The sequence below is a fragment of the Morone saxatilis genome, unplaced genomic scaffold (genome assembly GCF_004916995.1).
Source record: "Morone saxatilis isolate NCDOM2014 unplaced genomic scaffold, NCSU_SB_2.0 Contig21, whole genome shotgun sequence".
Classification (NCBI taxonomy): domain Eukaryota; kingdom Metazoa; phylum Chordata; class Actinopteri; family Moronidae; genus Morone; species Morone saxatilis.
In genome coordinates this window covers 19924224-19938873 of record NW_023339774.1, presented here as the reverse complement: position 1 = coordinate 19938873, position 14650 = coordinate 19924224, and the positions used below count along the sequence as shown (strand labels likewise).

General features: G+C 37.9%; 1 protein-coding gene across 1 annotated transcript in view; it reads left to right on the top strand.

Annotated features, from left to right (window-relative positions):
• pde8b (phosphodiesterase 8B) overlaps positions 1 to 14650 on the top strand; it is a 48880-nt gene that overhangs the window by 27201 nt on the left and 7029 nt on the right. Inside the window, exons 11-21 of the mRNA XM_035668564.1 lie at positions 1427 to 1478; positions 2049 to 2126; positions 3084 to 3160; positions 5677 to 5841; positions 7112 to 7157; positions 9004 to 9133; positions 9955 to 10153; positions 12586 to 12803; positions 12922 to 13060; positions 13972 to 14139; positions 14370 to 14499. Of these exons, the coding sequence (XP_035524457.1) occupies positions 1427 to 1478; positions 2049 to 2126; positions 3084 to 3160; positions 5677 to 5841; positions 7112 to 7157; positions 9004 to 9133; positions 9955 to 10153; positions 12586 to 12803; positions 12922 to 13060; positions 13972 to 14139; positions 14370 to 14499 (1402 nt within the window). The remainder of the gene's footprint in view (positions 1 to 1426; positions 1479 to 2048; positions 2127 to 3083; positions 3161 to 5676; positions 5842 to 7111; positions 7158 to 9003; positions 9134 to 9954; positions 10154 to 12585; positions 12804 to 12921; positions 13061 to 13971; positions 14140 to 14369; positions 14500 to 14650) is intronic.

Sequence of the window (14650 nt, the reverse complement as noted above, 5' to 3'; positions counted from 1 at the left end):
GATCTGGAAAAAAATACACTCCAAAAGCAGCAGACAGCTCATATGACTATTGTAAGTGAAAGAAAAGCTTTCCTTGGCTAATGTTTGATGAAGGGTGAGGCAGAGAAACTTTCCACCTGCATGTATGCTGTGTGCAACACTCACTCCATATTCATTTACCAGAGAGCTGCGGTGTGGTAAGAGAGGATACTACTGAATTATGTCATCTGCAGTGAGTCTATCTAACAGCACATGGCCCAACTAGTCAAACAAGAATTATGGTCAGTACATGTGACATTAAAAGTAACTGATTCGAAACAACTCCACAGCTTTGAGATAAACCTGCTGCAGTGGTTCGATGACTGCTCGTCTACTGATATCTAACATGTAGGGGACACTATAGTGGAGTCCACACTCCCTATGTAGTGAAATATGTGATTCCAGATTCCAGAAAAAACAATTTGTTCTCGAAACACACAACAGTATCAGTCTGGTTTATTATTACATCCATGTTGTGCTAGACCCATGTGGTATGACAGCAGTGAGAAATGTTTCAATAGATAAGAGCTCAACTCAGTATGAAGAAAAAAAAGATTCTCCAGATATGAAACTGTATCTTTAGAAGCATCGTTTATTTTATTAGCATAGCTTGTCACTGGAAAGTGTTTTAATCACATGTTTAGCACTATATGTCACCTATGCGCCAGTATCAGGCCCAACAATGATTTTGAAAAACCCTTTATTTAGATATTCTTAATAGTATTGTAGAGTTTGTCATTTCCTGAAAAAAGATTAAAACAAATGACTCATCCTGTACTCTGTGCCATGTAATAATTGGCATCCAATGAAACTCTTTCTTTCATAGGTTTCTTAATTATGCATAACTTTACTCCTTAATATAATTTAAACAGGTGAATTATATAAAAATTCACCCACCCTACAGTTGTCATGAACTGGGAATTTAGCTATAGACACCAAAACTGTTTTATTGTACCAGAGTGTAAACATGTTTATTTCTTCTGAAGTGGCTGTTTGAGGAACTGCAATATTTTGTTACTTCCGTGTTGGCTTCATTGGCCAGCCGTGGAAATTGCAGCTTGATTGATAAGTAGCTTTACCAGTCACAGGTCATAGTTTCAGAGAATCTTTTAGTGCTTAAAAAAAATGACACTCACACAGGTTCTGTAAAAAGAGAGCGCAGTGTTAAAATATCTGTACTGCATTTAAAAAATACAATTGGTTGTTGAGGTGAGAAAATATATAAAGAACATCAAATGGCTGGCTCACATTGAGTCTTTAATCAACAGAAGTAATCCTGCCAGCGTGTTGCTTTCAAGACGCAGGAAATTAGGCTGATTATATTCCTCACAGCGAAGGAGAACCAACAGTGACACTTGGTTGTAGTCCAAACCTCGACTTTAATCACCTTCTGCTCTCTGTCTGTCAGGTCCACAAGTTCAACAAGGAAGAGAGATGCAGCGGGGAACATTCCCAGTCAGGTAACTTACCACACCATGTTTCTTAATTGGACAGGTGTATTTTTTTTTATGTAAAACCTTGTCGATTATTCTAGAATAGCTTGATTAAGTTTGTAATCCGGTGTACTGCCATTACATTTGAATTACAGAGCTAAGCTATGGAGCCCCGAAAGTGACAAAATAGTGTAAAGGTCAAAAATATAACTGATACTTAAATGGATTGTAGATATAAAGCTTTATACCATTTCTTTTAATAAACACTTGAAATGTCCTTGTATCTGTGTAGAACTTGCAACGACTGCATTTTGGTGTGTTATAAATAATTAAATGCTTATATAATGCTTAGAAATGCCAAATAGGGAGACTAAGATTTTTTTCAAGTTATGACTATTTTAGAAAGAGGTGACTCTCCTTACTCAGTTTAACAAAATGAGAAAGGACATATGTAATTTCTGGCCACCTGGATAGGAAATTACAACTGGGGAATTTTCTTTATCAAGCAGCAGACATAATATATGCATAAATCTGCCCCTCCATCAGTCTAAACATAAGATACTTTTAATGTCTATTACTTCCCTCTGCCCTCCACAGAGTGCCATTCTCTACGTCACCGGGACAGGAGGAAAGATTCAATTGACGCCAGATCGCTCAGCTCTCGTGGTAGTGACGGTAAGATCATTCAGAACTCGTTATCTTTTATTTGAGCCCCTGTTTGAAATGAACAGAGCTCCAGTGTGTGTCGTTGTGAAGGGAAGAGGAGCGGGAGGGGCAGGTGGGGAAGGAGGATGAGATAACTGCAATGAGAATACAGTAAAGGCAGGAACACAAAGAGATGATGAGAATGGGGAGATGACGGCAGTGAGTCAGACTGTGTTATGGTACTGGAACTAAAGAGATCCTAAAGAGAGATGCCGTGGGCTGATGACATTACGTACCTCCCTCCTCAACTCGCTCTGACACAGCTGCTGCTATTTCCAGGTATCTCAGCTGCTTCTTCCCTGCTTTGTTCTCTCTTCTTCAATCAAACCACTTTTCTTTTTTCTTCCATTGCCCTTTATATTAACATTTGTTCTATATTAACATTTTCTCCATTTCCTCTCCTTTTTTGTGCATTTGCTATGTATACTTTCTTTTTCTGCCCTCCATTCGTAAGCCTTTTGATGAGGGCTAACAATTGCAGGCCCTGTGATCTATTCAGTATTAATGACGTTAATTAAAGGTCCACTGTGTAACATTTAGGAGGATCTATTGGCAAAGTTGGAATATAATATTCATAGGTGTTTTCATTAGTGTAAAATCACCTGTAAGTAAGTATTTTTTACCTTGGAATGAGCAATTTTTATCAGGGAATGGGTCCTCTTCTATAGAGTCCACCATTTGAATTGCCATGTTTCTACAGTACCCCAAAACAGACAAACCAAATACTGGCTCTCACGTTCTTCGTGAGTTTTGTAGCCACCATAGTTTCGCCTACAAACTTGGAAGGCAAACAGTTATTCAGTTGGTGGCAATCTGCAACTTCACTGCCTCTAAATCCTACACACTGGTCCTTTATTAGACTGTATGGGCTGACAATCAATGAGCCACACTGTCATAAACGTAACATTGTTGTTCTCTGCATTGCAGCTCCCAGTTTACAGAATCGACGATACTCCTCCGTCGCCAGGATTCACTCCATGACTATCGAGGCTCCCATCACCAAGGTATGCTGCTTTCAGGTCTACAATTTGTTTGGATAAATGGTTTTCATGCTTAGTTCCTTTGGGCACAAACAATAAAAAAAGTAGACTTTTAAAAAACAAAATTATTTATTTTCTATTTATTTAAGTGAATACTTAAATACACATACATACAGTACATGCTTTTATGAAGAAGATAAATGTATAAAACATTAGAAATTAAACATTTTACACATACTTTTTGTCAAACTAAATAGAATTTGTTCATCTTTTGGTGCAACAGCTTAAAAGCTTTTTGGGTGATGGATCTTCTTTTTGTGGCTTTCTATAAACCGTTGCTGCAACTCTAATTGTGCTTTAATCTGCCTTTGTTTCATCATTATTAGCAGGGTCAGCTGGATACTGTATTTTCATTGAAATCTTGTTATGTCTGAAAAACCAACCTGATATTGTAATATCATTATTGTTATATATTATATAATAATAATCATTTTATCAAATATACAATGCAATAATAACAGTCTATAGTCAGAAAATGACTATATATAATTTCTACCATCAACATCTGAACCAATTAGTTGAGCATGTTTTGAAAAAACGATTACCAAGAGCTGAGACCTGGATTATGAATTTACATCATTTTATATCATTATATTAGTGACGGCAGGTTGAGTTAAGTACAAGTTCAACAAGAGATCACAGCTCAAAATGTTCTAAACCGCTGAGAACAATATGAAAGGGTTAACTGTCATCTGCAGGGGCATCCACTGAACAATTTCACACTGAATCCTTTATGCAAGTTATGCCTGAAGCACTTTAAAACACAAAGTTTCTTCCAGTGTAGGAGTCACTCAGCAGAGCTCATTCATCTACCAGCGATCATCAGGTTGCACATGTTGAACAGAAGAACGTTTTTTTTTATTATTTTATGGCCCATCACCAGCTTGTTTCACATCAGGCAATGCACACAGGGAGATTCTATTCTAGCCACTTTTAAGCTTTTTGGTATATTGTTCCAACACCATATAGCCAATCAGTGGCCAAAAGAGCTGCCTTTACAGCCTTCGAGTTGTTCGACTGAGCCAATAAAGGAGGTCTTGCCCTTTGTGACTGCTAATAGATCCCTTCCATTTGATATTAAAACACACTTGATGGAAATGTAGTCACTGTAATTTTTGAAGTTCTACTAATAAGAAGATACAGTACACAGCCAGATGGACCAAAACACAACCCCCATCCCAGTCCAGTCTTTCACAGCTACTGTACATGAAGACAATTTTAAGGTACTAGTACTTTAATTGAGCTTTGCCATTTTCTGTTACTTTATACTTGTACTATACTATATTTCCTCTACATTTACATACAGCTATAGTTACCACTCACTTTAATAATTAAGATTTTTACACCCAAAACACAGAACTTAAAAAAATATTTTAGAATATTTTCAATTTCTATAAAATTATTAATATGAAAATACAACAGTAGATAAAGTACTTCAAATGAGCTCAATCTTAGCTATATAAAATACTTCTTACACATTTCTGCATCAGTAATGATAATCTGATCATATATAACACAACAGCCATTCAGCTGCATAATGAGTACTTTTACTTTGAGTGCATTTTAGAGTTTATTGGAGTATTTTTACGTCACTAAAATATCTAAATAGTTACTATGTTAACATCAATTAAAAGTTAAAGATCCCCTGTATTAAGACATGTCTTACATGTATTACATCTTTTTAGAACAATAATGTGTCTGAATGCATAAAAAGTGTAATTTGACCAGAGAAACTTTCCTCTTTCAGCAGATGAATTTGAAAACATCTTTCTGGTGTCAAACTCTGCACATACAATATTCTGCACAGTGAAGCTCAAACATCCAACTTTAGGAAAGACTGCAGGGGGGCTTTATTCCAAAACAGTAGACTGAATAATCAACTTTATTTAGCAAATGCTGTATTTCTTTAGATTAAATAAATTAAGTTTCAGTAAAAGAAACACCTCATTGTTTATGTGCATTCTAGGAAGCTACATTTCTTAGGATTGTTTACAACATGGTACATGATGTTGCGAAAGATGTCTTTGGATTCATTGTTCCACGCCACTATTTACAGCTGATGTCAACATCAGGGGATTTTTTTAATGTTGCAAACATCACATTTAAATGAAAACGTTCAGCTGTGTTTTGGTGATTGAGCTGCGATCTCTGAATCCTCCATGACCCTGCTGTGATGGTGTGAAGGTGCTCAGAGCAACAATAAACGCAGGTCAGGATGTAGGCTGGTAATATACAGTATACAGTATGTCACATTGTGTGCAGGTCCTGTGATGCTGTTGTGTGTCTGAGAAGTAGCTTTATTTAGCTGTTTTGCCCCAGACAAGGTTTCTCCAGCATCACATGCACGTCTCCATGACACATGCACAAAGAAAGGAGCACTCTGCCGCTGTGTGTCTTGCACAGGGCTCTTTGTGTGTGTGTTTGTATGCGTGTCTGTTTTGCAGCAGAATAGTGACATTTTCATTTTTCCCCTTCCCCAGGTAATAAACATCATCAACGCGGCCCAGGAGAGCAGTCCGGTAACGGTAGCCGAGGCTCTGGATCGCGTGTTGGAGATCCTGAGAACTACCGAGCTCTACTCCCCTCAGCTCGCTTCCAAAGAAGATGACCCCCACACCAACGACCTGGTCGGGGGGCTCATGAATGTAAGAGGCAGCGTTGATGTGTGCTTAGGGAGTAGGGATGAGCGAGTACACTATCTGTATCTCAATCAAACTAAATTATCTGTAATTGTATATGTACTCGGAATAGGCGGGGCTTAACCCAGAAGTGGGTGGGGTAACTGGAAAGCCTGAAGTTGATATGGGTTGATCAGAAGTGTGTATTTGTTATTATTATATTATTAAAATATCTGCAGACATAAATTGAAATAGAAGTTAACATTTTACTTGTTTCATACTCGTACTTGACTACTAAAAGTATTTAATCTGTACCGGATGCTCGTTTCGTGCTCAGCTCAACCCTACATTTGAGTTCATACATTAGTGTACATGCTTGGAGCTCTTTATAAGGAGAGGTTAGAAATAGTCTTTTCTTAAATCACATTTTTAAAATGTTCTTACCTCATGTGTATGTAATTGAACATGCATTCTTGTTGAACCAAGAAATTTTTGGCTTCCAAAATCAAATCAATGCCAATCAGAGTGCCAGCAGAGTCTTTGTTTATTTTTTTATTGTTTGATTTGTTGAATAAGAACAACTATGAGGTGAGTCACTGCACGCAAATGTCTGTCTTTCCGAAAACAGTTGATTGTCTTTTTTTTTTTTAGATCAATCAGTTGACTGCAGAAACTTCCTGGAAGACATTTGTATACCAAATGATACATTTTCTATTTTTGTCAACAAATCCCACAAAAAGACCAAAACTTGTCTGTGTACCCAAAACCTGATGTATCTTATTCCTCTGTACCATAGAGCTCAATTGTTGTCCAAAAACTCTTTAAAACACATCAGTGAGCCACACCGTTGCACAGGGTTCCTTCATTACAATGAACACACACTGTAGTTTATTTTGACTCAGTCCCTCATACACCGTCACTACACTATTTGCTCCTGTAACTAGTGTTTTACCCTTTCTAAAGATGTTATTAGTGAGCTATTTTTTTTAAGATTTACATCCTCAGAAGAAACAAATGGGCTTGAGGCTGAGAGCCACTGACAGGGTACAAACAAACACTGCTGGTTTTTGTCCTTTCATGGGGTTTGTTGATGATAAATAAAAATAAATATAAATTTTCCCATTACTTAAGATTTGTGTTTTGCAGGAAATGCAAATGCAAGTAAATGGAGCTAAAGCTTTTCATGGAAGATGTGTTATTAACTTTAGATGAACCAAAGGCCACTCAATGTTTTCCTATTCTATTCTGTATTCTTTTCAGTTAATTAAACCATTTCTTTCTTCTTTCTTCTCTCCAGGATGGGCTGCGGAGACTTTCTGGGAATGAATATGTCTTCTGTAAAAGTAAGTTTTCAAGAACCAATGAATTATCACATTATAATAGTGATTGTGTCTTAATATAACGCAATAGGATAATGGTAGTAAACTGATAGGCTCTGATAATACACACAATAACTCAATCGTAAACATAGCCAGGTTTTGCTAGTAGTGTAATAATGACTGCAAAAAATATATATAAAAACAGAGAAGTAGTCGAGTTAGATGAGAGGATCGATACCACTCTCATATCTGTCCGTTAAATATGAAGCTAGAGCCACAAGTTAATTAGTTTAGCCTAAAGACTGAAAGGAAGAGGCAACATTCAAGAATATATCTAATGCTCACTGATGAACGCGTTATATTTTGTGTGTTTCATACACATGATGTAACTTTTTCCAGGCGACCAGTTGCCAGGCACAGTGACTTTGAAGAAAGCCAGGCTAAATGTTTCCACCTGCTTCCAGTCTTTATGCTATGCTAAGCTAAGCTAAACAACTACCAATTGTAGATTCATATTTAATGCGCATAGATGAGTGTTATCGATTTTCTCATCTAACTGAAGGTACTACCGTTCTACCTTTTTTCCAAAAAGTCAAGCAATTCCTGCAGTCGTAGGTTTCTAGAGGTCGAGGTGGGACGTAACGAAGTACAAATTTTTTAAGTATTTTTTTTAAGGCATCTGTTCTTTACTTGAGTATTTATACTTTTATACTTTAACCCCCCACATTTTACACAAATATCTGTACTTTTATACTTTGACTACATTTCAGAGCCTATACTTTTTAATTTTTACTTGAGGAAAGAAGTTGAATCACTACTTTTTTTACAGTATCTGTACTTCTACTTCAGTAAAATGTGTGCATTTTTGCCGCCTCTGTCTAGATGTGCATCCTTTACAACAGGTTGTATAGTGTAAAATTAGAGTACATCTACACTAATGCACTTCAGCCACAAGAATGTTCTGTTGCTCTGATTCCTGATAAACTGAAATGGAAGAATCACCTTGTCAATGTCAAAACAAGCGAGAGTAAAGGGAAGGGACACAATGGGGACTATTACTGCCATGTTTTCAACAGTGAATACACAACTGAGTCATATATTTGGTTTCGCAATTACATTAATCGCCATACTGTGTACGAGCCAACTAGTTGGATCAAACTGTAAGACAGAAGAGTAATCCACTGAACATTGCAATTTATGTGACATAAAATAACATTCAATTAAATCATTAGGAGTATTAAGAGCAATTAGGAAAATATGATCCCTTTTAAGCAGAGCTCTGACAATGACTTATGCTCCGTCACAGGTTCACGCTCTAAAAGATGACTAAGACAAACAGTTTTGAGTTAATGATAATGAGTTAAGAACCGGTAGGAGTACCAGCGTTTTAGCCTGTGGCCTTCATCATCGCAGAGATTATGAAACATTAGGTCTGCTGCCCTGATTGAATGTCATGAATAAATATTAAGTTTAAGATGGTAATTGTCGTGATGAAAGCATTACAATGTTCCTGTAGCTTTCTAGAGTGTGGTTTCTTCCATCTGAGTTTATTATGTAACCCCCGTTATAATGATTAAAGTTACAAGAGCACTTAACTGAGAGAAGATCTAAATCAGAGCGGCAGCTACGCCTGCTCTCATACAATTATTTAAACAATGTTATCACACACCATCTTTCTACCACAGTCTCAAAGGACCAGATTTACAGAGTGAGACACTTAACCAGTATGTTTGCACATGTATATAGATATAGGGGCCAAAACTGGTACAGTCATTTATTATTTATCCATGAAATCCCACACAGAGCTCCCTCTCAGTTTGCCCCTTTTATGGTCAAATCACCTTGAACTGCGTATGTGTCTATCTGCTAGATATGAGCCAGAGCCAGCTGGCTATCCCAGTCACTCTGAATGACGTCCCTCCATCCATCGCCAAGATGCTGAATGATGAGGAGTGCTGGGAGTTCAACATCCTGGAGCTGGAGGCAGCGACACACAAGAGGTACAGAGGTGGTGGAAACTGAATCATTGCAGCCAGAAACCCAGTTTCATGGGTTCAGAAGAGTCCATATATTGCTTGTTGCATGGTAATCATTTTATTTAGTTTTCACTCCAGCAGTTGGTTGATTTGTTACATTACACTTATTTTGCATCATCAAAATTGGCAGTTGATATCTTCTTACCTTCAAAATGTGACAAAACCTATTAGTATTAAAAATATACTTCAAGATTTAGGGAAATATGCTTATTCACTTCTTGCTGAGAGCTGGATGAGAAGAAACTCTATTGTGGTAAATATGATAGCTTAGCATGAAGACTGGAAACAATGGCAACAAGACTCCAGGAAGTCACTGCACCCCTCCAAGAACATAAATTCACCTTGAAACCACAATTTGTCGTCTTTTTACTTCGGTTTTTGTACAAATTAACCAAACAAGATACCCATGGGCAGAGACAGGCTAGCTGTTTCCCCCTGCTTCAAGTCTTTATGCTAAGCTAAGCTAAACATCCCTGGCTGTAGCTTCACATTTAACATACAGACACAAGAGATTACCCTTCTCTGCTAATCTTTGGTAAGAAAGCAAATTCCACGCACAGAAATGTTCTTATATTTCTAAACTGCAGCAACTCAATATATGTCCTCAAATTGTGCAAAAAGAGTGCAAAAATGAGAATTTAAAGTAGATGAGGATGCAGGAAGGACGGATAACAAACAAAGGTATTGTGTAAAGGTTGGGAAAACATCAATTCCAAGCACTCTTGCTGTTTAAACTTGTGCTGTCCATTCAGACAGTTTTTTTTTGTTTTTGTGATCCTCTGCAGACCGCTGACTTACCTCGGGCTGAAGATCTTCACCAGTTTCGGTGTGTGTGAGTTCCTGAACTGCTCGGAGGCCACGTTGCGCTCCTGGCTGCAGCTCATTGAGGCCAGCTACCACGCCTCCAACTCCTACCACAACTCCACACATGCCGCAGATGTGCTGCACGCTACTGCCTACTTCCTACGCAAAGAAAGAGTCAAGGTTAGAAGAAAAATGCTTATTTGGAATGACTGCATTTTTTTTCTAATATGTGCAGCAGCTCTAGAGTGATACAGTATTGTTATACTTGCTGTACAGTCAGTGAAATAAATATTGTGCATTATTGTGCTATTTTAGTCACACAGGGAAATTTTCCAGTCAAAGACACTTGACCAAATACTTATGCTAGATTTGGCTAAAAAAGGCTCAGCTCTTTGAGGGAGCTTTCAACGAGCAGCATCGGGGACTGCTTGGGGAAATAATTCCGCTAATAAACATGAAAAATAAGATAAAATAAGATATACTGACCACACAGGAACAATCAAATGTCACAGCGGCGGAAGTAAATATGCACTGTTAAGAAATCTTTAAAAAAGAGAGAGAATATTCTATACATTATGAACAACTGCATATACAAATTAAGTACCTGAACTGCATTGTGACAAATAAAGTCACAGATTAAGCTAATAGCACTGAAGTTAGGATAAAAAGTTAAATGCAAAAACTACACTTGAATCAGAAATTGCACAGGATAGTTGGTTGATAAGAGTAAGTTGCAGATAACCGCGTTAGCAGCTTAAAAATGTATTCTTTGACTTGTAGCAGCAAAACCTGGCGTGTAATGTAAATTAAGTTTAATTTACAAATTAGCACATAAAGTGTAGGCTGGGGTGGCAGAGTAACGTTCCCATGAAGTCACATGTGATGGACATTACCAGTTAGCTGGTTGCCAAGCAGCTGATGAACAAGCCACTGATGATAAAACATGAATTAAATGGCTATTAATGAGAGTGTGACTTCAATGAACCAATGCTTTGCTCCATTAGTTGCCTTAGTCATGTTGTTCTTACTGTAAAACCTGTATAATACAGAGATCCTCATATATTCAGCATTTATTGTCATTAAGTAAACATTTGCTTAATGTAAACTTTACATTGGATACAATATATTAATTATAACAAGAAATGCAATGTCTAACAAGACGAGTTTTAAGGGATCTCTCCTCTGTTGTTCTCCCTGTGGTTTCCTGTTAAAGGCCTTTATTTGCAGAGTTTTTCCTTTGAATCGAGGGTCTATGGAAAGTCATTGTTGTCATATCCTTTACTGACTATAAAACCCTTTTTTGAGGCAAATTTGTGATCTTGGGCTATATAAATGACAATGAAATTGACTTGACTTACTCTACATAGCTTGTATCCAACACACGTGCAAAATATTCCTTATGTAACACAAGATTCTGGATAATGCACACTAACAAGGCACTAAGGCACCGAAATGAAAAATAACTCCTTGTGATTCTGTAAATTGCACTTTTGGTTGCTGGACTTGGATACATGTGACATACATGTAAATTATTAGATGCATACAAATTGATTTATAAATTTTATGAACCACTGTATTTAAATAGAGAATCATACCATGGAATATACTGTGTGACAAGATGGCCGAAATACTGTACAAAAGAGGCGTCTTCCTCACTAAAAGCCATGATCTAACTAACAACAAGATACTGTTGCAAAATGTCAAAGATGTAACATACATTACAGGGATTATTTACTGGCTCTGTATGGAACCTACTTTATTGGCACTGTCATCCTAAACAGACCCCCAAAACCAGTCAATAAGTGTGTTTAATCCATTCTACAGATTGATCTATTAACAATATATTTATTAAAACTAACAAGTTAACAAGTAAAAGTGTATGTTCATTTTAGGATTCATTATATTTGTTTTTAAGGCACTAAATGGGCCGGCCCTATATAATATGTGTAACATTTCTCAATCCCTTGCCGGCTTAAACCTTGTACAGCATCCTATGTACGTGGTGTGTGTAACACAGAGTCCCTGAGATCCTCAAATAAAGGCTTTTGGCATGTACCAAGTGGCTGAGTCAAGGATGCCTCATGCGCTCGACTGGCTCAAACGAGAGGGGATAGAGCATTGATTGCAGTTTGCCTGCTCACCTCTGTGGATACCAGCTCCCATGGGAATATCATTAGATCCTGACACCCTCCAATTTCCTGCCTCAATCCGGGCCTAAAAACTCACTTTTAACCATACCTGGCCTTCCCTAGTTCACAATTTAACACCTGTACTCCTGCTCAATCTATGTAAATTTCTTGTGGCATGTAGGTGGCCAAATAGAGGCTATGTTTTCTTATTCATAGGATAAGATTTATTGAATTAATTGACTATTGGTCCAATGTGTTTTTTCTGTTTTAATTTGTCTTTTTATTATACAATGTGTTTTCTTGTATATTACTGCCTTTTTTTGTAGTCATTCCATCTGTATCATGCACTTGGTCAGTTTTATACTTTGTGTTCCTGCCTACTGTGTTTAAATGTGCTTTATAAATTAAATTTACTTACTTACTTACTTACTTACTATGTGCAGTCCAGAACTGACATCACTGTGTCTCTGCTGTTTCCTTCAGAGCAGTCTGGACCAGCTGGATGAGGTGGCGGCGCTGATAGCGGCCACAGTGCATGATGTGGACCATCCGGGCAGGACCAACTCCTTCCTGTGTAACGCCGGTAGCGAACTGGCGATCCTCTACAACGACACAGCTGTGCTGGAGAGCCACCACGCGGCCCTCGCCTTCCAGCTCACCGTCCGAGACAGCAAGAGCAACATCTTCAAGAACACAGACAGGTCGGTAGTAGCAGCTTGTGCTTGCTTTGTGTTCATAGAATAGTGTGTGACATTATAATGCTTTGGTGTATTGGTATAAAAGAGATGTTTCTAATTTTGTCCGCTTCACTTCTGACAGGAATCAGTACCGAACACTGCGACAGGCAATAATCGACATGGTGTTGGCGACAGAGATGACCCGACACTTTGAGCACGTCAGCAAGTTTGTGAACAGCATCAACAAGCCGATGGCTGCCATAGAAGAGACCAGCACGAGTGTAAGTGCGGCTGTGCTCAGTGTGTTACATTTTAAGATTCAACATCTTCCAGAAAGGATGGTCACGGTTTATTTTACAGGTCTGATATCCTAATCTTTCCTGGAAGGTTTACTGGAAAGAACTCAAACTGCAATTTGTTACTGATTATAGGGGAAAGACGGAGACAAAGCTCTCTTGAGACTGGTTTAGTTACTGGGTATTCAGTGGTGAATTTCCTTGAAATCCATTCAATAGTAATCAAGTTTTATTTGTATAGCATGTATCAAAACCAGCGTTATAATGCGCCTTACAACGAACACATAAAACACAACAATAGAACACAAAGTAATGTATTAATAAACGGGAAGGCATAAGGAATAAAAGATATAACAATGGATGATTTAAAAACCATAGATAAAACATTAGGGATGAAATGAGAAATAACTGGTGAATTTAAACTAAAAATAGAGCAGAGCAAGTGCAATGTCAAGAATAAAGTAAAATTTTTTAAGTCTTCAATAGTGATTTATTCAATAGTGACACTAACATAGCAAACCAGAGTAAATATTAATTCAGTATTCATTTCTTATTTGAGACTGTATTCTCTGTATATGTTGAATTGTAAGTTTGTCTGTGAACACAATTCTGCACATTCAGTTGACCTAATATGCACCATCTAAAGATTGTGGGTGCCATAGCAACTAACTGGAATTAATTAAGTGGAAGTGTATGAATTGAACACTGCCTCTGTTGTACCCATAATTCATGCTAAATTACAAGGAAATTATAAGAAATTTAAGGGCATAAAAAGTGTCACTGAAAGGGATGCCAATGTCTCTCAGTAAATGTGTGTACAAGCAAATAGTCACTGCATGCATGAACTCTCTTTCTGTATGTGCAGATGCTTATGTCTTTCGTGTCCCATCCTACAGAGCGTGAACAGTGACTGTGACGGTCAGGCCAACATCAGGAACTCTCCGGAGAACCGTCTGCTGATAAAGAGGATGTTGATCAAGTGTGCAGATGTGGCGAACCCCTGCAGACCACTCGAGCTCTGCATCGAGTGGGCTGGACGGATCTCTGAGGAATACTTTGCGCAGGTGTGTACAGCTCAGTTTAATACCACGAAGCAGTTAAAGCTGAGAACAGCGCTGTATCTGTAAATGGACGCAGATATTTGTTTCTTTAGATCATTTTCATCATCTCCCTTTGCATAATTTATTCACATTTATGGCCTCTCACATTCCGAGAGGCAGATTTAGTTTGAGCTTTTGCATTTACCTTCTCTGCTGTCACTTTATTGTGATCTCTGTGTGTGTTTGTCCTGTAGACGGATGAGGAGAAGAGACAAGGGCTGCCGGTGGTGATGCCAGTGTTTGACAGGAACACCTGCAGCGTGCCCAAGTCTCAGATCTCCTTTATAGACTACTTCATCACCGATATGTTTGATGCCTGGGATGGTAAGAACATTTTCTCTGCTGTGTACTCTGCTGCTCTCTGTACTGTTTGTTTCTCTATGTGTGTGTGTGGGAAAGCTTAACTGTGTATGTGGTGTGTTTAGTCATTTCCTTTTCCACTTTCCAAGTAAGCTACTGTTTCTAAAATGTATGG